Source organism: Chanos chanos, chromosome 6 (genome assembly GCF_902362185.1).
Source record: "Chanos chanos chromosome 6, fChaCha1.1, whole genome shotgun sequence".
NCBI classification, from domain to species: domain Eukaryota; kingdom Metazoa; phylum Chordata; class Actinopteri; order Gonorynchiformes; family Chanidae; genus Chanos; species Chanos chanos.
The window spans coordinates 15,534,558-15,561,054 of NC_044500.1; the positions used below are offsets into that span (position 1 = coordinate 15,534,558).

Consider the following 26,497-nt stretch of genomic DNA (forward strand, 5'->3'; position numbering starts at 1 on the left):
CTTAACCCCAATGCTCCCCAGGCACAAGCAATGCTGCCCACTGCTCCTGCATCAGTGTTCACTACTGGTGTACTGGTTGGATGGCTTAAATGCAGAGGACAAATTCAGAGTGTGTGTGTGTGCGCGATCAAAGAGATTTACATTTACTTAGTTAAGAAAAGGTGTGCTGTGTGTATGTCAACCATACACTTGCTAGTTGATGTAACTCCATCCCTCTAAAAAACTCTCTCTGACAGAGAGATATGTTATTGAGCTGCTTCATAATCCATCAGACAACATATATACAAGACCCTGCCACCTGTCTGCGACCCCGATGCCTGTCTACCAGACACAGTCAAAGCTTTCTACGCCAGGTTAGAGGCAAGGAACACCAAGCCGGCGAGGAAAACCACCCCCCCGCCAAATGATCAGGTGCTCTCCCTGTCCCCTGCCAGTGTGAGGAAGACGCTTTCCAAAGTCGACCCATGCAAGGCCGCGGGACCTGACAACATACCAAGATGAGTGCTCAAAGCCTGCGCAGACCATCTGGCTGACATCCTAACAGACATCTTCAACACTTCCCTGAGCCAGGCTGTCATCCCGCAGCGCTTCAAAGCCATCGCTATCAGACCTGTGCCGAAGAAGGCTGCAGGGTCAGAGCTAAACGACTACTATCTAGCAGCGCTTACTCCTCTCGTCATGAGGTGCTTTGAGCGGCTAGTCCTGAACCATATCAAGATCCAACTCCTTCCCACACTGGACCCATTGCCCCCTGGGGACTCTGCCAACCTCTTAACCCCCCACACTGCATTTATACCAACCTCCCCCACCCTCCTTGGATCTTTACCAATTCCTACCCACCCACCCACTTGCAGAGGCACTTTACTAGACAATTAAAAGAAAATGCACAGACACTTTTGTAAAAGGTTCGAGGAGATCCTGTCATAGCTGCCAGTGTTTAACACATGTATACTATAGCTGGTTGATCTAAGTACATATCCATGGTGCACTCTCTGTCTGTTTGCACAGATCCTGTTTACATACTGTTTTACTGTTTACATACTGTTCTACAGTTCTACAATGTTACACTATATTTGTATTCAGTGCACTGTGTCTTCCCAACGTGTCCCCCCAGTTATATTAGTAAAGTGTTTTTCTGTATTTTTAAGCATAGCCCTTTATTTAACAAAATGTATTTATTGCCTTACCGAATGCGCTTTGGTCTGTCTATGTTGCACGATATGGTCCAAGGAGGATGTCATTTCGTGTGCTGTGTGCTGTGTGCTGTACTGTATGTGGCCAAGATGACAATAAAGCTCTACTTGACCTTGAACGTGAAATTTAATGACTTACTAAAACTTTAGAAGGTAACCTGTGATCCCTGTTATACCACCTGCAATGAGCGGATATGTTCTGTGGTATTGTATAATTTTTTAAACTTTCCAGAACAGTCCAAGATGTGCTTCCAGCCTTGTAACTTGTTGGTTTACAATCATCCCAGTTGCTAACAAACCTGACACAAAAACCAGGGCTCTTGGTGTGGAACATTAGACACATGGTCTCTCAAACAAACACTGAAGTTTGACGTCAGACATTCCTGTTAATATTGAATTAGTATCAGGTTGCTTTTAGGGATCCTCCACACTCCCCTGAAATGACAATTTGTGTGCTTTTTGACAGAGGGTGGGCTCAGCAGGGGGGAAACATGAAAAATGTGAGTCGACACAAGCTTTGGTGAGTTCAAAAATCTCCCGCTGCTGGACTACTCTGCCAGCTAAGACTCCTCAGAATCCAAATTCTTCTTTTCTTTTACGTATGTAGGGGGAAGTTTTATCACATTTTTGATCTCACAAGTTGGAAAAACAACTTATTGCACTAATGAGGGGCTCTGTGCCTCCAGTTCGTCTTCTCTCCTTTGAAAAAAAATATATTTCTCAAAAACAGGGATTTTATTGTTGTATGTGAGTCAATCCTTCAGCAGCTGGTGGCGTGGCAAGCAATGCTCCGAATAATTTGGCATAATTGGCTGTTCTTAATGACTGATGATGTTCTTTGACTGCTTAAAGTGAATAACGAATCATTTTTCGCCTGCCACAAAACACTCTTTAATTAATAGACTTAACAGGACTGGCAGGCTTATGTCTTCTATTTAAAAACCTGTGGAAATACAGCTAGAATCTTCCCAAGTTTAAAAAATCACACTTTGTGGCCTGATTCAGTCTATCGCAATCTGAAGAGAGAAAAAAAAAAAGTCTAGATTTCATTGACTCTAATTGGTTAAAAGAAGCACCCTTGAGTGAAAAGTCACATACATTCTCTGCCAAACCATTAGCTTTTTGTTGCCACTCATTTCGCTTCTCTGCCCCCAGGTGTTGTCAAGTCTGAGGAAAAGAGACTTCATGACGATGGTACATCTGTGTGAGTCTTTGTCAGGCTATGAATGAAACTGACAGTGAGGGAGGTCTTCTTTAGGTGTTAAAGAAAACAACAGAAAGCGTCTTGAAAAAGAACAATATCACTTGTCTCACTTGTCTCACATTGATGCATTCGCTGCAAAATTGTGTCCAAAAAAAAGAAAAAAAAGCAATCGGAGGAGAGAAAGAGATTGATATTGCTTCATACAGTTTTATTGTGAGGAAAAATTTACAAGATGGATTGATGTTTGTGAATAAAAATCTTAGGTGGCTAGCACAAAAGTTTGACATTATGTTTGATACATGAAACTCTGATACAAAGTTTAATACAAGTTGTATGAAGTTGTATTTCACGTCTCATAGTTCAGTAGATAATATGGATGTCACTTAGTGTTCCCTTCCCAAAGTATTAAAGTGCCACAAAACGCCAGTTGTTTCACATATAAGAACGATCTCTATTCCATGCCTCAGTAGAATTCATTGTGTGAATTGTACGAGATTAATTTGATTACACAAAGTATAGAACAGCAAATCTGTGCAACTGCATGACTATAAGGAACTCTTTCCGATTAGAATAGAAACAAAACGTTCACGTAGAGTTTGACAGGGATCATCCTCATGTCATAGCTCAAGACCAGAGGGAGAAGAACAGGTAATGCCCTGTAATGAATTAGACTTTATAATGTGGAAGGAGACCATGAGCTTGCTCCCAGCGCTGTCTCCTCTAGAATTCCATTGGATTCCATTCTGTTCTCTCTGTTTACTTGCTCCTACTGATTGACATCATATCAGTTACGAATGTGATAATGTATGTTTATATATACAGCTATACTGATAATCTGTTTATCATTACATTGCCCATACAGTAATCATACCTTCTAAAGAATAAGAGTTTGAGACCTTTTTTGCAGAAGAACAAAAACAATGAGACACACTGTTAAACTTAGAGGTGTTGCAGATGTTTCAGTAATACCAAAATGAATGAAAGAGAATCAAAGTTCTGTTTTAAGACTAGGAGTGTGTTACAACCCTGAAATTGTGGAGTGGTGTTAATTCAGTGGTTATCTTGGGGAAAATGGACTACAATCGCCTGCGGTTCTTTCGCTCTCTTTTATACTTCTTGTTAATTGGTCCCTGTGGTTTGGGCAAATGAATGAGTTTCACTGTTAACTGCATGTCTCTGAAACCTGTCAATTATGTACATGTACTATATGTAAAGTATTATTTAGCCATTGTAACAACTGCCCAGATAATCATTGATAATAATAATCTTTATTATTAGCTGTTAACTGAACTTGATATTCAAAGGTAGCAATGGACTCCGGGATATTACTTATTATATTTAATCACGGCCTTAATGAAATTCGGGTCTGATAAATTATTCACAGACTCTGGATGTGGTAGGCAGTAGGGAGCCTCTCCAATTTGGAGAGAAAAGGGTGCTCCTGTGACAGCTTCAGTGCGTAACTAATAAAAATTTAAAAAAAAAAAAAAAACCCTCTCCCTGTGAGGTGATATAACATTGATTTTAATGATGAAAATATGTTTAGTTTGTTGTGTTTTGTTCCTTCATGTCAAGAGTATCGTCTCTCTCTAAGTGGATGAAGCTGAGGATCACCTCGATTTTCAACCAATATACAACAACAACAACAACAACAACAACTGAAGAGCGGAGGTTTTTTTTTTTCCGCCTTCAGTGGCACCTAATGTACATCCATTTGTCATGTACCATATTTTAAACGAAACAGAGCTTTTAATGGACCATATGCCATGGGATCTATGGGTGAGTTCTTAACCTATCCCATAAACAACATTAATGAACAAAACTCACCACTAACACCATCACCACCACTGCCAACAACAAAAACTTTACTGGAATTTTAAACTGCAATCGGCAGCAGAATACATTTCTCATACATGAAAATACTCTTAAATGGTCAAACACTGTGAATTTACTATACGTTTAGTTCACAGCGCTCACCGTGCGTGACAGCTTCGCAGGTTCAGACTGCAGTGAGAAAAAACGAGGCCCACTTTCTTAAGAGGAGTTGCTTGTTTGTTTGTGCTACATTGTAGTTTGCAGCGGGGCTCATAAATGCATCTGATTTAGCACAGTGCCGATAGCCAGGTGTTCATTACACTAACAATGAGCCTGAGACGTCACGGCGTACTCTGGCCAGCTCTCCTCCTTCAGCAGCCATTATGGATGCTGCTGACAACGGCAGCTTGTTAATGTTCTTTTTGTTTAAGGAATCTCGTCTAATCAATGATAGACTGAATTAGGTTCCAATTATGCACCCGAGGAGCAGGGGAAAAAATGAGCAACGTTTTCAGAGCGCTTAAGCTTGTCAGCAGTTTAATGTTCCCGTGCCACCTGATAACACAATTTGTGCATGACCAGTCATTTCTGCCTCTGTTGCATCACCTGGACTGTATTACTCCTTTAAAAATAAATAAATAAATAAATAAATAAATAAATAACACTTGCATTTTTAAACCTTACTGCTATCCGTGTCTTTCTCTCTATATAAGAGCTTTCACTGCAATTATGCTAGTGAACCATTCACATAAGAGGAACTATTAACATAAGAAGTTATCATATCTGCAAACCAAACAACTTCGTTTTTCGAGAAGAAACGCACTGCTGAAACTTGTCCTTTGTGTAAATGCACAACCGTAAGCCAAGTCCAAAACTGTTGTCGTTTTTGCTGTTCAGCAGGTTTACAAGGGTGAACGCAGATAAGAGTGTAACAAATGGAAATATTCGCTGCCATACTGGGTTTTTTGCAAATTGCTCATGAATCTTTCTGCTTTATGTACAGGCCTTTTTGATGTTTTGCAACTAGAAATGACTCCAAATGGGTCCCACAAATAATTCATTTGAACGTCCATATGGCAAAATGGGGTGCTTCTACCCAATGTTCTATTAAAACGATAAACTGAGAAGCTGAAAAACACCGTAAGGCCTTGTAAGTATGAAGCAAGGGAAATCTTCCAGAAGGTACAAGAAAATAGTCTTTTTATGAGATCAATCAGGGTGGTACTTCTGATAAGATAAAAACTACCCAACCAATCTTCATAAGAGTGCTCCAATGACTTTTTAATTAAATTGATATGAAAACTCAATTTCTTGGTGCAGTAATGTTCTAATGTGCACACTCATAAATGAGATTAATGTAGTCTAAACCTAAGAGGAAATTAGCTAGGCTTAATACTGGCCACATAAACATAACATTGTGTTGTGACATTTATTCACATAGTCTGCCACTTTTTTTAACTTTCTGACATCTGGCTAATTCAGTTGATCATATTCACATTTTATTCATGTAAGCCTAATTTAATAAGTTTTGCCTCAAACCATTGTAAGTTAGATGAAATCATATTTCTTTTTTCATTGGACATAAACAAATTAGAGTAAGCTTAAGCAAAATGGAGTATGGTATCTGTCACTATGGCATTAAACTTCAGTTACTCAGGGAGCTGAAATTCTTCTTTCCATTCCTGTGGAAAATGGCTATGTGTGTGTGCAGCAGGCAGCGCTTAATCAATATCCAATGAAACTAAAACTTTCATCAAAAGTGCTCTTCCATTCATTATGGTATCTCAAGGATCATTAACTCTTTGTTAGCCAATATTTGAAAAGTACTGAAAAGATTGATTGTATTCAAGATGGTTTTTAATACATCAAATTACTGCAGGAAAGTTTGCCACTGTATATCCACTGTGAGACATCCATAGCAGTGAGATGCTTTAAACGAAAAGTGATGCCAAGTGGGCTGGTAATTGTATTTTTCAGGAGCCAAACGCAAAGGTTGGGAGGATGAGCCCTGAGTCTGGAGGAGTAAGATCTCTGCTGGCTGTGACAGCTAACAGCCATGTGGAGTTCTGTCTTAGGTTAGGTTCTTTGAAGTATTGCAGAGTCATGGAGCACTTCATTTAAATCCCCAGAATGTCCATGCCTGGAGGAACGTATTCACACAATTCCACGGCATAGTATGAAACACTCTAGTATCTGCTCTGTGTGATAGCCAGTCACCTTTCTTGGATCAAAAGTTAAACAAACAACAACAACAACAACAACATAAATTGTCTATAGATATCAGTGAAAGACATCAAATCAAGAAGGTATCCAATCAGCCATTAATTTAAAAACAAACAACGTGTAAATTCTTCATTCCTTCCACTTTTGACCCTATAGTATGATCACATCGAATTGTAGAAATCCAACCGAGATTTCCTCATAATATGTACTGTGTATGTGTATATATATATGTTTGAATGATATATACTGGAGATTTAAATGAAAATGAGCAACAAAACGGTAAATACATCGGTAGATCAAAATTCTAAGCTGTCTTTGTTCATATGCAGAGACAAAACAGCTAACGCCTCATCAACAGTCACTGAACTTATGTAACTGCACCGCGTGCGCGGAAATACGGACTTTATTTGAATGAGAATACTGACCTCCCCTGGTAACAGAGTTCATGTGTTGGTAATTAAGCTACGAAGCACAGAAATGATCCCATTTTCCGCGTTTGTGCATGTTGCATTGCAATGCCTTATATTTATCCTAAAGCTTTCACAAACTTAAACACAACGATAACACGTCAAGATGATACTGAATATGCTCTCAGTACTAAATCCTGAGTAATAATTAATTAATTAATTAATTCTAAAATTTTGCTTCATGTTGCATCATGCTCCAGATTTTTTCGTTTATAACACAAACACTGGCAAACCTACATTTTCATCGTCTTAGTCGATAAATGAGACAACGCTCTGTTTTGAAGATTACGTTCACTTTGACTCCAGCAGGAGGAGACAAAGATCACCATGCCCAAAGCAGTGGCCCTAACAACGAAAAACAAAACAAACTCCAAAACAAAACTAAACCGAACAAAAAATACACAAACTAAAATCCAAACAAACAAATAAAACAACAAATAAAACAACAACAACAACAACAAACTGGGCTAGAAAATCTGAACATGACACAAAATTAACACACTAATCAAATATACTGAATTGCCTATATTTCAGCAGTTAATGTCTGCACAGCTGATCTCAATGAAAAGTCTTCTTTTGATGGACTATCATTTCATAATAAAGACATTTTCATGATATATCTATGACAGATGATAGGTATTTCTATGATAATTCATATTTATGCATCAGCTGTGATATCAATGTGTATGATGTTTGAGAACTTATGTAAAACACTCATTAAATATTTTGTAACTTGTGTACATTAAAAGCTAGGACATCCTAGCTTCACATACGAGCCACAACAGCCTCGTAGAGAGTATTGTCCTGCTGAAAATGAAATGTAGGAAGCATATACAGTATAAGCATGACAGATCAGTCTTTTCCATCAATCAAATGAATGTTTTGGTCCAAACAGCTGCACAACTTCACTGACTTAAAACAAGAATTCAGATCTAAAATAAAGTAGAGAAAATGGTTAGTGACCCAAATGTTCAGCAGAAAACAGGCCCAAATATTTGTTTGAATGCATTGCTTTATTTTAATAGTGCATGACAAGCTTTCACATAAGATAATGATCCATTTGAATAAGGTATGAAAGACTATGATCCTTCATTTTGCTCCATTAGCCATGAAAAAGACCAAGTTAATAGTATGGACACAGAAAATTGCGCTGGCTTAACCACGTTACTCTGACAGAGAGACCACATTCTAAAACATCTTGGACGAGCCTTCAGCCAAGCAAAATTATCAGATGACTTCATGAAACAAAGTTCTATTGCTTGAGATTATCACAACCCGATGAGGGTTCTTTTTCTGTGCACCTAAATGTTTTGGGTTATTAATTACACTTGTTACATGTATTGATCTGATATAACAAAAGCACAATGACCCTAACCTCTTGTTCATATGAAATGAAAACCTTCATGTCACAAAATCATATTTAAATTGAAAACTTTGATCTTGAAATGCTCATGACTTCTGCACAGTTACTGAATTAACGGGATTAGTCACAAAAATGTGTTTGTATAAACTTCTCTACCCATAAAGTATTACTGAACACTAACATTGGCAGTGTTTGAGTTCATAGTGAATACGGCACATATTCTCATTGCTGATTGTACAGAGCCTCTAACTGTCATACAGATATATAGCGATAGATAATTGTCAATTAAATATACATTAAGTCACAAACACGTGAGGAAATCTGATCACAGGCATCGTTTCATGTAAAAGGACATTAATAAAGAGAACCACTTAAACTGCCAGTACATAGAAGTAATGGCATTTGAAATTGACCTGGTCTTTAGTGGCAGTCAGAGACAAAAAAAAATGAATGCAATGCTTTTTTATATAAAAAAGAGGGTTAAGCAAAACATGTCTGAATAAATCAGATCATTTTTTTCATTGGGATGTTATCAAAAGGGAAAGAATAAAGTATCTGAAAAAGATTGAAGCAGCAGCTTAAAAACAGTATATGTGAGCTCTCCAGTTCTCTGTTCTCAATTTACCTTTAGTTTCAAAGGCCAACATAAGGGTGAAGTATGAGCACTTCCTCATTTTTGCTGGGTTAGATCTGTGCAGCACACATGGGTCCAAGAAAGAGAGAGAGAGAGAGAGAGAGAGAGAGAGAGAGAGAAAGAGAGAGAGAGAGAGAGAGAGAGAGAAAGAGAGAGAGAGAGAGAGAGAGAGAGAGAGAGAGAGAGAGAGAATGAAGAATTGAACAGTTTGCTTTGCACATAAAGCGACCATGACAACAGGGAATTTGTTTGGCAGGTTTCCAGGCCTGCCTGCGCAGAGCAGCTCTGACAGATTCAGCCTGGGTTTGAAAAAGATCAGACTTCCTCCCCATGAATGGAAAACTGTCCTCAGTACCTAAAACAGAGAGAAACATTTACTGTCAGCTTCCTGGTGTAACATGTCTGAATCATAACAGAAACTATACACATGGTTTTCTTTTGCTTTCTTAATCTATTTCTCTAATATGATGAAAAAAAAATGACTGAGGTTCTTTACAGGAATGCTATAAAGAACTCCCCAGTCAACAGGGCAAAACAATCAAATGCGCCCAGTATTAGGAAAAAATCCCATGCCATTCAAGGAGAAAATTAAACACTCAGAAACAGTGAAAGCTGCCCCCACCCCCCATGAATCCATTCCAGAATATGTGTGGACATATTCTCAATAAGCCACCAGCATGTTCTCTTCACTTAAACCTCTACCCTTATACGGGTCGTCGGACTGTCCTTACAAAGAGGGCTTGCGTTAGTAATTGGTAGACAGACAGCACAGAGAAGAAGGAACATTTTAGCAATTGCATGGATGGTTTTCAGGCTGGGAGTGAGTTAGGCTGATGGAGAGAAAGAGAGTAAGAGTGGAAAGGATCGACGGACAAGGTGAAGTGATCTGGGTAGCCAAACACGATGAGCAAAGGACGAGGCAGATGATGTTTCTGATTGAGAGGTAAATTCAAAATACCGTATTTTTTGTGTGAGACAACCACTTTTATTCGGTTACTGGAGGGCCTGGGTTTTCTTTATTTTCAGAGGGAATGACTAGGTAGTCTGTCCTGTAGACAAAATGAGTACAAAAGAAAGAGATCTAAGACCTTCTGGTGCATCTATAGCACACCATTGCATTTAGGTCCTCTGAGATAGCTTTTGGTAGATACAAGACTATTCCCACCAATTCCATATGAAGGTTATGTTCAGACCTCTACAAGCACGATCCTGACTGATAGAGTTTGGGAATTTTTATATTTTCTTCACCCTATGACTTAGACAAGGACCAGAAATATAAAAACAATGACATAAACATATGATTAACAAGTAAACAAAGATAAACTTAACAGTAAAGAAGAAACGGCAAACAAAGATTACGACATCTGACAATTTGATGTGATTTCAGTACATGTGTGTGTTTTTGCTTTACCATATGATATTTTCTTCGTTTGGTAAATGAATAGAAATAGATATACAAATGATGTTTGTAAGTGCTCTGTGCTGTGATGAATGAAAGAAAAGGATCATTGAGAATACGTTTACAGTAGACAGGCCAGGGGAAGATCCACTCCATTTCCTGTCTCTACTACAGAACGGATAGGATTCTGCTAATGCATTTCACCGAGCTTTTCAAATGAATGCATTATCACTGGTCCCCTGTGTGTGTGCGTGTGTGTGTGAACATGAGTGTGTGTGTGTGTGTGTGTGTGTGTGAGAGAGAGAGAGAGAGAGAGAGAGAGAGAGAGAGAGAGTACATGTTTGTTGGATTATGAAACAGCTCAATAACATAAATCTCTGTGACCTTGCCTACACTTAAACAAGTCATGGAAGTATTTTATTCCTTCATTAGCTTATGCACTTTCGTTGTTCTATGCTTGATGATGCCTCAGACTCTGGCCTGCAAAATGCATGCCTCGATCTCAAACATCACATCAACATGGCATCAGTTTACTTCTTAATCTGTTCAGCAACCTGAGTTCACTATATTAGCATTGATTGGCACAGTGAGCCTCCACCCAAAGCTAATTATCTGGAGAACAGCCAACAAGAACAGATAGCAATTTGTCCCATACTGAGAAAATACTTTGAAACACAATGTGAACTTCACCCATCCCTATTCAGAGAGGCTTAAAAGGCATAGAACAGTATCTGTATTTCAACATTGCAGCGTTTTCCTTCTCCGCAAGGCCCGTCCGTTACATTTTCCTCATTTTCCTTGATTCTTCACATAACATCTTTATTTGTTTAGTCATTCCAAACAGCTGAAAACAGTTTAACCTTTATTGGAGCAACATACGTGTTATCCTGAGCTTGCTCATCAGACTTGGAAATCTTCCTGTAGCAATAGATCATTTCCACCAGGAGCCAGAAGGTGAGGAAAACCAGCAGGACATACATCATGATCTCTGAGTAGAACGCGGTTTTGTCGTCACCTGCTGACAAAGAAATACACAATCCGTTACCAAATGAAAATGGATTTGACGACATCACAAGGCATACACAGAAAGGAAGCCAGTAACTGATACCCAAAATTCCTTCTCTTAGCAGAGTTACAGGTCACAAAAAATCCAATATAAGTTTTCTTTTCAGGAAAGCAGATTGTGACCTGTGCACGTTTATAGAGGTAAGGGGACTGTAGGTTGTAGAAGCTTAAATGGAGACAGACGACAATGCACTTTGTGTCAAATCATTTAAGCATTTCATCTACTCTTCTGTCCTCTTGTTATACCTTGTCCTCAGTTATATCTTACTGCTCCTTAATTCCCTAAAGTCACAGGAAGAGGAGGAACACACAAACAAAGTCAAAACAAGAGGAGTCACACTGTATATGCAATTTCTTCTACAGGCAGATTTTGTCCTTGTTTTCTGGTTAGTTAAAGGGCAGTTTATAGACAAACTGTATTTGATAGGCAATTAATTTAGGAAGAATTACACAAGATATTCCTATGACAAATTGACAAATATGAGTGGAGGATTCTTACGGCTACTGAGCAATTTAAAAAATGATTTTATGTATGAATCAGCAAGTATGATGGACTCCTCATCTTGAAACATCCAAGTGTCCATCATAAGTGTCATTCATACATATGGTTATAGATACCAAAAGGGAATATAGGGGATGTATAGAAAAAAAAATTGCAGAACACATTTTAATGTCCAGGACCCTCTTCACAACCAAATTCAAAGGGGTAAGACATGCTTTTATAAATGTAAATGCAGCAGTTTGCATTCAGGGGCTCCTGCTAAGGTATCAAAAGCCCTGATGTTAGTTGTCAACAGGGTAAGACAAAAATTATAGTGTATTTGCCAATAAGAGCCAGTTCATTTTTTTCCAGACTGCATGCATGCTATAGCAAACTGTCACTATCCAGTTTACCAAACATAATCATCGATAACTTGAAAGGACAGGATGATCAATTTTGTCCTAATAGTCTCTGCCATGACAAAGAGATCTTGTAAAAACAGTGTTAATGTAAGACAGTATTAATGCAAATCGGGTCCTGGATTCACTGTTCAAATTCTAACTTTGCCTACGCTAGAATCTCACACTGTAGGCTATGTAACTTATTCACATGCAGACACATTCGGTATGCACCAATCATGCTTGAATATTGTAATAAAGTGCTTTGTCTAACTTATGGAAAACCAAATGATAAACAAATGCAGGTGTAATTGGATAATATACCTCACTGAAAAAAATGTAATTTTTTAGCTTGTTTGCAATACACAGTGCATAAAGTAGCAAATAGTGTTCGTGAAAACAGAGGTTCTTAGGGTTACCATTATCTTTAAGTTGACAGATAACGGGAGAAGAATTTCAAGGTTGTAAAGGCAGGAGACAATCTCAAGAGAACAGTCATGGGGAAATGTTTCGACCTAAGTGCCCTGTGTCCTAGCCTGTCTGGTGCATAGTACAGCCCATGGCAATTGTCCATGTTTAGGGCACTCTGCTGGGTGAGAAGAACCCCTGTTTCACAGTTTCAGGTGAGATCCCCCTTTTCATGATAAAGTGTCAAGAGCAGTGCAGAACCTTTGACAATTCAGAATTTATTACAGATAAACCTATTATATATATATATATATATATATATATATATATATATATATATATATATATATATATATATATAAATCCTATAAGTATATTAAATCATAAATAGATAATTGTGGCTATATGTTAGAAATCGACTAATACTTCAACAAAAATTGTATTATATTAAAATTTGACCTCACTTCTTTTTTTAAAAAAAAAATCATGGTCAGATTAAACAAATGTAGATACTGCATTTTTACCGCGGTTCAGACACACTGCACTAAATCCCTTGACACAAGAATGACATGATATGCCAAGTTGTACGGTAAGTTTGTGGTAACTGTACGACAATAAAAACGAACACCAATTCTATAATGATATCATATAAATATGTCTTTTTCTATGTGCACAACCAATTTAGCATGGAAAAGGCAAATGGAGATAATGAATCGGGGATGCATGAGGACAATTAGACAAATATACATTGTATATAGTATATTCGATAAAGGTGAGAAAGACATAGAGTGCATTCAACAATCTCAAGACAGGCATGTATAAAATAGCATTCAAACCAAAACTCTGTACATTACCCCTTTAAACAGATAGCAATACAGGCTGCTTATGTAAATATGCCCTGACCATAACTGCTCTCCAAAAAGCAGTTGGCTTAAATAATAAAAACAGAGCAAAACATACAATTACTTAAACAATACAAACACACAAATTTCTGCATATGACAGGTGGAAATATTTTAGACAGAAATACTGATTGCTTGTGGACAAGAAAAATGCTAGTTGCTACGGAAACTAAAAGACATACATTCAGTTCAAGTAATATTAAGCCATCTTTAAAGGAAAAAAACATAGCATCAGCACACATGACAACTAATAAAACCCACACTGTAAGCACGACAAGACTGGAAATGAAGAACATACTAGACTGCTCTTACCTTTCTCCAGCACCACCAGATTGATGGTCCTATTTTCTACAAAGGATGGTGTGTATGAATCATAGAAAAATTTGCGGAACACCAAACACTCGTATGTGCCCGTGTCGTTTAGTGTGACATTTTTGATGCTAATGGAGACGTCCTGTAGATCCTTGCTACCATTCCACGTGAGACGATCCTTCCATATTTCACCGACCGCTTCCGGTGTCCCTCTATACCTAAAAATCTAAGGGTTAAAGATTTGTGTTTAATATTCAAAAAAAATAAATAAAAAATAAAAATACTGAAAAAAACATGCTCCACACATTCACATTAAGCATCTTCATAACTTCCTTCAAAACGTCATTGTACTTGTCCCAGGTACTCAACTCTCACCTTATTAGTGCTCTGATACTTTAAGGATGAATGCAATAAAATTTAAAACTTATAAGATTAATTTCTAGCTTAAAAGAAAACAAAGTGAAAGAAGATTAATACGATCAATTAAAAACTGCACTGTGTAAACATTTTTTTTTTTTTTAAAAAGCTGAAATTACACCAAATCAAGTGAAGGAGCTCACAGTTATGTTTTTACTCCTGTCCTTTGTGATATAATGCCAGTGAACCTCCGTTTCTGCGTTGATCTCCTCTCTCTTCATACAGGCAATACAGGAGAGCTTCATGGTGGAACCAAGCACGGCCTCTGTCTCTGGGGTCACATCTACACAGACAGGCTGGCTCACCTGCACTGGACCCAACACACCCACAGAAAATGATCACATGTGCAATTGCTATCTAAACGTCTCCCCCCTCTGTTAGAAAAGCCTCTCCCTGTGCAGAATAACTCAAGTTCATGCTACAAGATTTACAGGCAGAATCTAAAAATACAAGATCAACTTCCTTGGTGACGCCCTTTGTTTGCTACACATCTCTACCATCTGTTTCAACAATAAAGAAATAGAACAAATAAAATAAATCTTTTCAGACATCCATGATCTGACAAAATTGTTTGGTGGTCAGGGGGGGGCACATGCCAGAAGTGTGTAGGGGTTCAATCATTTTAAAGTTCCTTTGTGAGCTGGTCTGTTGGTTACTGGGCCTATCAAGTGTTCTTCCCAAGGCCCACAGGAAGCTAAGTTAGCACATATCTTTTTTGTTCTCTATGGCAAATCTTTGGCCTCAATCTGCTCCTCTATTAAGAAGGCCAATTAAGTCTAAGGCAGAGTTTTATCAAGGGAAAATGAGAGGAGAAAGAAAGAAAGAAAGAAAGAAAGAGAAAGAAAGAAAGGGGTGTGTGTGCTCAGAATGAAATCTTGTCAGCATAGACTCACATATTCAACAGCAAGCCTGACTTCTCTGAGACTGGAACACACTTATCAGCCCACTGGCTGGCTGTAGACACAAGCCCAATAAGGGCAGTGTCACACACCCCAATGATGCAGAGGGCCTGTACTCATCAACAGCCAGTGATTTGGAAATGAAAACGTGTCCTCAAACATTGGCTGCATCACGGCCTTTGTCCCACAGATGAAATGCATGCCCATCTTACATAACCCACAGCCTAAGGCATACTCTGTCAACATACATCACATCCTCTCCTTTCTGAAGGGTTAGATGGGCAAACACAAACAGAGAACATAACGTGGCACACCGAGGCCCACAAGCCTAAATAAAATATTATTTTAAATAGATATGACACAAAGCTATAGCAGCATGGTCACTCTTATTTATTCAGAAAAGTACAATCCTAATATATAGCAGTGATCTATTTGTTATTACAGGACACGCATGCTATTACATCAAGTGCCTATTTTGTGACTTATGAAAAACAATCTTTTTACTAATTACTCCATTAGTCATTCATTCCTTTTGAGGTTTCTATTGCCCCCCCGTGTCCTCTAAGGAGAAACTTTAGAGACCTATAAATCTGATTGAGCTGAAGGTGGACTAAAGTTTCATATCACCGAAAACAGCTCATAGTCATATATTTTCAGAAGAGGCACTTTTCAATGAAAATAGCTTTGATTTTACACTTAATGAGTTCAAAATAATCTCATTAACGTTCAGTCGGCCACACACGTAAACACACCCCCACACAAACTTACCTGTTAAAATCAAAATTGACAGACAATGAAACACAGCCCTCGTTTGAGTTTTCATGTTCGGACTTCAATAATAGGGCGGCGTCTTGGGCGGTATCCCCCTGTTTATGATGAGACGGATGCGAAAAGAAATAAATGGTTTGTGAAAATGATAGCCTACATTAAATACGACTTGCAGCTTTAAGACTTATAGGTTTCTAGGTTTGTCCTCAATTTGTATAAATTTCGCTCTGTTCAAAGAGCCGTGATTGCATCAGAACCATGGACAGCGGCTATGTTCAAAAGAAAACGGGCGCCCATCCTCAATCACAAAGTAGTCAATCACTGAAAATCCCAGAATGTTCTTTAACGACGTGTACAAGGAGCAAATATCTGAGCTCTTTTGATGATCGCAATCATTTTAAGACCATGACGCGAACACTTCAGGAAAATTTATGGGGAAAAATAGCGTGCTGAGCAAAAAAACAAAAAACAAAACAAAACGTCGTTTTCTTGCCGTCAAAAGGAGAGAAAGTTTGAAAGATTAATACTGTCTCGAGCGATGCACTAAGAATTGCTGCTCTACTCCAGGTCTTCGTCAAGCCCTTTCAGGTTAATCAGACGCAAACAAGGCGTTTGGTTTCCATGGTGAGTTATCCAGAGAAACGACGTTTTATAATTGTTCGTCGCACCGTTTCGAAATGAATCTTTCGGAGGACCTGTGGCTTCTTAAAAGTCTTTCCAGGTTTTCAGATGGAAAGTGAATTTCAGTTTGAGGATTTCTCAAAAGCGACTAACAACTCCAAAATATTGTGCCTTTGACCAGTCACCCTGCCAGCCATTTAAGAAATGAAGATGTAATGACGGATTAACGTCTATACACAGCTGTATAAGAGGGACCGCCTGCCTTTGTTTTCTCGGCAAATACTCCGCTCTCATTATTTTTTCTGCGCATGCGTCACTGTCACTTAGTTGTAATAGGCTAATTTGCTCCAGAAATGGGCTACAAACACTATCACGCTGTATTAGTTTTGGTCATAAAGTCAACAATACGTGGACTTTACGCTGGGCTGTTAAATCTTCTAACTTTGGCTTGAAATTGTGTATGTTTGCATCCTGTGATGACATTGGTTATTTACAATATCTCATCGTGGGCCTGTGGACCTGCGGTGAAACAAGATGTGTTGCAATTTCTTTTTATTTTCACTTTTACCTGAGAAGTATCGTAACTTCTTCGTACAATACATTTGTGCTCTGTGAAGATCCATAATGAACAAATGAAAACTGATGATTTTGGTATCAAAATGTTATATGCGTTCCCACGTCAAATCACATATTTTCACACAAGAGCCACGTTGGTCGTCCTTATTTAGATCATTAATGGGTTTTATCATGATTGGATTGCTGACGTTCAGTATCCTATCAGCCGTTGTACCTAAAACAGTGAGGCTGATGCGAAGAGAATGCTTAGTCAGAGTCTCTGTGAGCTACGCGTTACCAACAGTCTAAGGATCACAGTCATGCAGTTGTTGATAGCTGTAAAAACGAACTGGAACAAATAAAACAATCCTCTATGTCAGAGTAGAACCACACAGAAAAACTGAAAGAAAAAAAACCCCTCATCATCATCATCATCATCATTCAGTAAAAGCACTTTAAAGTATAAGTGCATATGCTGTGCTCTGCTGTTAGAATGGAAGCAGTAGTTCAGCATTAACATCCCACACATCCTGGTCCCACTTATATTTAGTGTGGTTGGAACAGCAGCTCCACAGCAATTATACCCATTATGTCACCACTCACACCATCCACAAAGCTGCTTGTGATTCACATCATCAACGCAGCTGTATGCTAGACAGTTTCTAAGAACAGTAGTTTTGACTAAAAAACTGTTGTCTTTTTAAAATGAAGTGTACTTGCAAGTATGTCTTTGCCTTGTTAGTATTTGTTTAATGTATACATTTTGTTGATGAACACATTACGTGCATTGTTTTTATCAGTGCAAGGATTTCATTATAGCAATAGGGTAAATCTTTTGTAACAAATATCAGAAGCTTAGGATAAATAAAATCCATCATTCTCTGTGTCCCACTAATCCATACTCGACCTTTACAAATACATAATTCGTGAAGAGGTTTACCATTTCAGTAGAATGATGTAGAATAGAAAGGGCAATATCTTATGCTTTTCTGCACGATTCAATTAGATTCCACTATTTTTTTTTTTTTTTTGCTATTGTAATAGGACAGATAATTTGAGCGTGAGCTGGGTCCATTTTAGGACTGTAAGACTGACTTGAATTAATCTTGCAGTGAGTTGTAATATATGGAAAACCAAGAGAGGGGCTTAATGCAAAGGTTAGATTAAGGATTTATGGATTTCATCACTAGGATTATCATCACAGTTCTGTGGGTGGTTCATAATGCTGACCAGTAAAGAGCAAATGCAACATAATATTCAAAGATGTATTTATGTTTGTTCAGCAAAATATCCAGCATTGTGCTGCACTGTATAATAGGGTGTTGTACTGATGCGGTACTGGACTCTCTCAAACTGTTTCTCTCAAAATAATAACATGCTGTTTTCCATTTATCTTGGTTTTATATAGCCTAAATAGTTGTTAAATATTATGATAACAATATAATCTGTATAGAGCTGTGGGAAGCTTCTGTAGCCAGGAGGCTGAGACTCAGCATAGACTAAAAATGGCAGACCTGGTGGTTGCTGTATCCAGAAGATAGGGAAACCATGGCAACAGTGATGCAAAGTGTCTGCGTGATCAGAACAAGCCCCTGTAATGTGTGGCTGAGGTGGAAGGAGCCTTGTGACAATTCACAATATGTTAACCCTATTCTGAATGGCCTCAGCACGGGGTCATTTAACAGTTATAACAATAACATTTACCTATGACAAGTGTAAATATTCACTGTATCTTTTATGTGTGTACAAAATAAGTAATTCATGAGACATTTTGTTTGACTTAAGCTGTCATGAACTGTGGTCAGCTGTGGTAAGTTGAACATTGTGCAGAAGTCCCTGAGGTAAAGTGAACAGATGTAATGTACATTACAACCATCTGGATACTTAGAGAAAGTTCCCTCAAATATCTCACAGATATTAATGCGCACTTCCAGTTTTGAATGTTTCATTGTAAGAACATGCAGGATTTTTACGTGTGAACTTGTGTTCTTTATAATAAAATTTTTTTGCGATTTTTTTTTCAGTGTAGCACTCAGCAAGGGAGTAAATTTTCACAATGAATTGTACCTCGTTTAATGGTATTAACAGAATAGCTCCTAACCCCTGGTTCCACCATCAAGATCCCTCTCCCCAGACACACACCTATTAATCAGGAATAAGAACAGGTGCTCAATTTGCCCATACATACCTATACGCTATCTATCTATCTATCTATCTATCTATCTATCTATCTATCTATCTATCTATCTATCTATCTATCTATCTATATGTATGTATAAAATTTATCTATTTTGTTATTGCTCTTCACTGTGATATTGTTATTATCTGGACCAGGGGTTGTGACAGTGTGTTTGTGTGTGGCTCTACTATTTGAAGGCTTAAGCTTATTAGGATGGCAAGGGTGTGGGGTGTGACAGGGCAAGAGTTTGATTGGCTTGCATGCACAAAGAGTGAAGGAATGTCTCCTGTACATCTGCATTTCACTTTATTTGTAGTTATCCTTCAAAAAGAAAAAAACCCAACAGCTTTGATTTTTTGGTCATATTTAACTATTGAAAAAGATCAATTTTCCACAAAAAAACCCCAAAGAAACAAATCGGATTTCCTGTCCTCACCATCTGTTGCAATCTTTTTTTTTTTTTTTTAAATTTTAATATTAAATTCATCTACCTGGATTCCACCAGCAAACCTGCTCCATATAACTCTCTTCCCTACTCCGAGGAGATAAGTCTATGTGATGATACAATATAATATTATGATAGAAAACACTTCATTGGATTTATTACTGGCTTTCAATTGCCTGCATTTATTCTACATGCTGCATATTCACTCAAAGGTCTCTCACTCCAATGCTTTTACATTTCATACAGTTTATTCAGGCTCTGATCATCGATCCCCTCACACTGGAGTGGGAGTAAGTGTGAGAGAGTGCTGGGCTCCATTAAAGCAGCCAGGCCTTTTTTAGCTGCCAACTGTGAGAAAGTACGGTTTTTAATTAACACATTGTCTGGCCTTTGTTAGACTTGCCTGAGTTATTTTCTCAGGTACAGCGTAATCCCTCAAGGTTCCAGAGATCACTCCAAGCACGTTTACACTTCGTTACATCACAAACACATAGCCCCAAACTACTGAGTAAGCTGCACCTGTCTGTGTTGTGTTGCATTTTAGTACAAGGGTACAGAGCTGTTTGACAACAGTAGAGTTCTGGATAAGATGCTGAGGATTGTTCGTGTCTGTAGCCAAATCAGTAAGTAGAGAGAGGGTCTGTATAGATAGACCCAAGCATAAACACAGACAGAAAAGTAGGTGAACATCCTCAGCATCCACAGAATGTGAGTTACTCTATGACTTACAAAAATATACTTAATTACCATAACATATGGTCCTACGCCAGTGGAAAACAGGCATTAAAATAGCAATTTACACTTCAAAACACTTCTGTAGTATTTCAGGTCATCCAAGACATGCTTATACAGAGATGATTCCAAAAAAAGCCTTTAGAATTTACACACACTAAACTTAACAGGAAAACACAAACTGTCCAGTGATTATATCACACTCTAAGCACTAATGTGTTATTTCCCCTACATATATATAGTGTCAAGGCTACTTTAACAGTTCAGAAGGCTTTTAACGCATACAAGTGTGATGTGACACTGAAACTGTCCAACACATTAAAATGACACACGTTTGCTGTGCTGAAATTGACATGAAATGTGTTGTCCTTGAGCACACTCAGCAAATGTGTTGAAATGCTACACAATTTGTGTCATTTTTGACACATCTCTTCTTAGAGTATAGTGACTGCAATTTGTGTGTTTTCAGATGTCATCTGAAAGAATTAAAAGCTTTAGGACTCAGAGTCACTCGCACAGCGAAGGAAACCTAGTGATTAGTTATATTAGAAATATAATTTTACTGAAATGTATACTGATTTTTAAGGTTTTTGCCTGTATAATCGGAAGCATAGGATATGAATATGGTGATTGTCGAGTTCTGAGCCAATAATTCCCGCCCATTATTTCACTGACGTAAATCAGTGAAAGGGGTAACTAGAATGGAGGAACAGATTTCAAAGGATTTGGAGGGATTTCAAGATTACTGGTTGATTACACCATGTTCACACTGATGAAAGATTTATTCTCAAATTAGGCCAAATCTGCTGTTATGTATGAGTTAATGCTAAAGCTTGTGCTTTCTGAAGTGATATGATCATTTTGACATAAAAGGCTAACTTTTTCAGCATATTTAAATATTCAGCAGCACAGTGATCTAATCTTATTTCAGAGAAAACCAAATGCTTGATTAACTAGACTTTAGAATTTAAACGTTGTCTAAAATCCAACTGTGAACTGTCACATGTTTACTAGACATGCAGGATCTATTTTCCAATCTGTTTATGAGATTAAAACATCTCCAAAATGAAAATATCAAAGAATTTCCACATCATAAGAGCAACTATATAACTGAATAACACTGCTCTATGGAAAATTTACCACACAGCAATAATACATGAAAAAGAAAACTTACAAACACTCACAGGAAGTTGAGTCCACACTAATGGAGACCATATAAGGCCACTTGGTATGGCCTTGCAAGTTCCTGAGGCAAAATATTAGATCGAATAAACTTTCTGACCGCTTTAGTGTATAAAACCACTCCAGCAGAAAAGGATCCCAGTGTTTATGAGTGTCCAGGCACAGTCCTCTCAGGTATTGCAGCTGCCCATTTGTTATGAAAGCAGAGCCGGGACAGAAATAGGTATGATAACAGCAAACACACTTGCCTTCAAAAAATGTATAACAGCTCAAACTTAAATCAAGTACCAGTACAAACGTGTCAGAAATGTATTTTTCATTAAACCTCTCTCGAGGGCGACTTTTGCCAGCCCTGTGCCAGAAAGCATAAGTATGTTAAGTGTAAAGGCCACAGGCTTGACAAGCAGTCACACTTTTTTGTTAATCTAAGCGATAAGGGGCTGCCAACCAATGGAACTTTGTACGTGCTATCACTCCACTTTAGCAGTGGGCCACACAGTGATTCGTAGCTCTAACAGCAGCTGAGGATTAGTCCAGCTGACCTTCCCAATCTGTTCACAGTCTGTTGTCTGGCAGGAATATTCTTTTCTCCGTATTTCCGCCCTGAGCCAAGTCCCATGGATGAGCTGGTCATTACAGTTCATCACATGTGTTGACTGCATTCCAAACATTGGAAGAAAAGCAATGCGTGAACAGTCATTCATAGAATAGTTGTCTATGAAATGCACCAAGTGAGCAACGCCCATAACAATGGATGAAAATGTACAAGAATTGAACTGTGACAGGGTATATCAAGAGTAAACAACAGCAGAGACTTTGTCTTTTTCTGCTAATGTATAAGATTGATTATATCATATAATGTCTGGAGCCATACACCTCACTAATAAGTTTCATGTTTACTGTGTCATTACTGTTTAGAAGTTTCATCTTATTTGTCTAATTCCTGCGGACTGCGGTAATGACAAATGTGCTTGGTCACAGATCATTAACTGAGGCAGCTCTGAACTGAACAGCTTTATGTCTTCATATCCAAGACAAAAACATACTCTAAGAGATACAGGACGCACAACTCATTGTCCAGTGACTATGTTTTCACATTAACATGAATGTTTAATGTTTAAATAAATTACTATAATTAAGTACTGGAATTGCTATACTAAAATGACTTAGGAGGAGACTTAGCATAATAGAATTCAAGGTCTTCAACCTCTCTGGCTAGGAAGACAATGGGAAAAAAACTCCCTTTACCTGAAGGAAAAAGACTAGAGATGAACAGGGCCACAAGACTGCAGTCTACCTTAAGCAATCACACCTTGTCCACCACTGAGACTATCCATGCTTTTATCTCGTGGTTTCTGACTGCTGGACTCCATTATGTGTGGTTCTTCACTTGACTTGCGACTGCCTGACATCTGATCACCAAGGCTCACTGATCTGTGGTTGTCTGCTTCACTGTTCCCTGATGTCTCTTTCTCTGGGGATTGGCTGTCTGCTTGCACTTGCTCTGATGTGTGATGCTGACTGATCTTTGACAGTCTGGCTCTCATCTCCTTTAGCCTCTGCTCCACAGTCTGCTGCTGAACTTCCAGCATCACAGTTTCCTGCTGACTGAGGGCTAACTTGGTTGAGCTCTGCAGCATGTTGGGGTGAGAGTGAGAGGGGGGAAGGGGAGAGAGAGATGGGGAGGGGGGAGAGAGAAGGGGAGGGAGGGAGAGAGAGAGCGAGCGAGAGAGAGAGAGTGAGAGAAAGAGAGAGAGAGATCTAACTTGAATCTAAACACCACGTGTACTTCTGCCCAAAATAAACACATCAGCAAAGCATAGCTGACAAAGTGATGAGGCTAAGCATTGAGAGGCTAATGTATTCCAAAGGCATATTTATAGATGTAATATACAAATGTTGTCTTTGGGTAAGCCTGGATCATGTTTGTGGGTATGATTATGGACAATCTGAAGCATTAGCTACCTTTAGCACTTTGTCTCCGCTTGGCTCCCTTTCTCCCCTTGTGATATTCATCTGTGGTTTGCTTTGAAGCTGACAGCTGAGCTTCAGGTAAAGCTCATTAAGTCTGGCTATTTCCCGCTCTGCACAGAGCACCTGCAATACACAAATTATTAATTCAATACCCAACACAAAAGGAGGAAAAACAACATAGAAAGATCAAACAATAAAGCATTGTGCACAGCGACCGAACAGGCAATCCTTCTCACTGTACACACTGACTGCAGTCAAAACATACTTGTACTGGGACGCTCAGACATGTTTGTGAGGACCCTGCAAAAAAAATGAAGCATTATTAGACCTTGTGTATATGAGGCACCTGAGTCTATGTGGTAACAAACACATTCCAATTAATCAAATTCCCAAGACAACACAGAAGAGTACTCTCGTCTTCCCTTTCCTAGTGACCGGTTTCAAAGCAAAAAAATCTCTTACGTCTTATGGTGTTCTCCTCTGGAGTTGTTTGGAGCTCTGAGAGGAGCTGCTCCAACTTGAAGTTCTTATACTTTTGAAGTCTGGAACGAATTAGAAAGATGAGTCCATTGATACAGTATTTTACTGATGAAATATTAAGCAGAGACACACACACACACACACACAATGAAAACAAACCTTTCAGCTAAGAGGTGTGGAGTAAAATGAGTCTGAGCTGGCACTTTGACATTGAGAAAGTCCTCCACCAATGTCCCAAAGGCTCCATCGTTCACCTCCCAAAATACAAAAACAGTAAATAATTGTGGAAGTCCCATGTTTGACTCTGACATTTTTACAGACTTGGCCCATTACCTTCTTTTCTTCAGAAGCGAAGGAGTGGTGAAACAACTGCAAGCTTAATACAGAAAGAGCTGAATGGAGATCGTTCATGAATCCCTGGATTTCAGAACCTGAGGACAAGCAGTAGATGATATTAAAACCTCCCTGTCACTGTCAAAATACAATATTACAAAGTCTATAAAGGCTATAAAGTGATACATCATATGATAATCATATTTTCAAAAACAAACCACTCATCTACCTGAACTAATAAGGGCCATAGAGTATAAGAGAGTGGAGATGAACTGGCCAGCATTCTGAAGTTTAGCCTCTAGGAGATACAAGATCTGATTTGCAGTGTCATAATAAAAGTCTTTTTTGCACACAGCCAGCCAGCTGTCACAGTGAGAGACTGGAACAGCCTTGGCAATGAGCAGCATAACAGAGGGGAAGCCACAGGCTGTGTTCAGCAGACGCACGATGTGGCAGCCAAATAGGAAAACAGCAAAGTGCTGTGGAGAAAGGTTGCCCAGGGCAACAGGGATCAGGTGGTCGCTTGAGCTCTCTGCTGTGCTCTCTATAATGGCTGGAAGAAAAAGCATGCAGGCAGAAATCATTGAAGAACATTCTGGAATGAAATGTTGCACAATCAAATTTAGTCACTTTACCAGATTTTTTTGTGCACTCAATTTTAAATGAAAACATTAAAAACCTAAATGAAATATGAATATGCCTTTTGTTAAGCAATTTCTTTTGAATAAGGATGCTGTATTTCCCTCTCTTGAAAGTGCTAATTACATCATTCAATTTGACATAGACTTGAATGGTGTCCTTGAATGATATGTATAATTCACATAGAACATGGCTACACTGTGAGAAAAATCTATATAAACGTGAAATGGAAAAAAAAAATGTTCAGAAACATACAATTTTTCATACAGCGAGAATGAATTCCAAGTAATATTAATGTCGTCTTACCTCTAGGTACAGCTGGTAGGCTTTGAAGAGACTGTTGTATCTCTTGCAGTGTTCTAGAGAGAGGAGTCAGTGAAACTAGTGTGGAGAGGTCATGCTCACTCACACAGGGAGCTGTACTCTGCTGATGCCCTGTTAAAGGGTGAACACACACACTATTAATACACAGTAAAGATGTAATGTCTGAATGAAGTGTGGGAAAAGAAATACCTTACCCGCATCATCGTTTGATGCCTCCAGCTCAGGTACTTCTTTAAGTTCAGTTATGTCAGCTGAGGATAACTACACACGCCCACAGACACACACAGTTGTCAGTAAGCATTGTCTGACAAAGGCATAATCTTTGTGGAAATACTGAATATCTCTGGAGATATTGAAATGTATTGATAATATTATCTTTGTTTGAATGAGAGGACTGGATTGCTGTACCTGTATATAACCGGTTTGAAGCTCGCTATCTCTGGTGTCTCTTTGGCTCTGGGAAACAGCGATGCCTTGCTGCTGCAAAGCCTCCATGTTCAGTTTGCACAGAACTCTGTCCAGAGATCTGAGCACAGCTTCCATCACAGCCAGTGATGGCTCTGCCAATAAAACAAATGGACAGAACTTATGATCGAATTACAGATCATTTTTGCATGTAACCAATTGCAAATATCTAAACTCATACCATGTATGGATTCTTTCTTAACCTGATCTTCGTGAAACTGGGAAGGACTTGACACGGTGTCATGGGCTGTTAACTTTTTTAGCTGGTTCAACTTTGACAGTTCCATATTCTCCAAGGCGTCCTAGAAACAAATTTCTCAACTCAGGCTCAAAACACAAATCAGTTCTATGTTTGAATGTAGAACAAGATTCTCATTATCTATTTCAAGTGCTGCTTCTCACTCTCAGAGCATCGGTCTGCTGGCAGATATTCCTGTAGAACTCCTGAGTGTCCTTGCGATGCTTTGCCAGCTGGGATGCCAGATGTAAGTTCTGATCTTCTAACTTATCATAAAGCGTTTTTACATTGAACTCCTCAAGTTCCATTGTTGTATTCTTGAATCCTCTCTCTTTGAGTTTGTGTACATTTTTTTTTGTGTGGAGAGAAATTACATAACAAAT

General features: G+C 38.5%; 1 protein-coding gene across 1 annotated transcript; it reads right to left on the reverse strand.

The window, feature by feature from the left end:
- Positions 1-9,106: 9,106 nt before the first annotated feature.
- On the reverse strand, positions 9,107-16,010 carry scn3b (sodium channel, voltage-gated, type III, beta). Its single transcript, XM_030778578.1, has 6 exons — positions 15,948-16,010; positions 14,424-14,590; positions 13,864-14,089; positions 11,178-11,316; positions 9,858-9,948; positions 9,107-9,254 (listed from the first exon to the last, which is right to left on the reverse strand). The coding sequence occupies exons 1-5, from the start codon at positions 16,000-16,002 to the stop codon at positions 9,885-9,887; spliced, it is 651 nt and encodes a 216-aa protein (XP_030634438.1). The 5' UTR covers positions 16,003-16,010; the 3' UTR covers positions 9,107-9,254; positions 9,858-9,884.
- Positions 16,011-26,497: the final 10,487 nt, after the last annotated feature.

Coding starts and splice junctions, on each gene's coding strand:
- scn3b (XM_030778578.1), bottom strand. CDS start 16,002: ATGAAAACTCAAACGAGGGCTGTGTTTCATTGTCTGTCAATTTTGATT. Junction 14,591..15,947: donor GTCAATTTTGATTTTAACAG/GTAAGTTTGTGT, acceptor TGTTGGGTCCAG/TGCAGGTGAGCCAGCCTGTC. Junction 14,090..14,423: donor ACAGGAGTAAAAACATAACT/GTGAGCTCCTTC, acceptor TTTAACCCTTAG/ATTTTTAGGTATAGAGGGAC.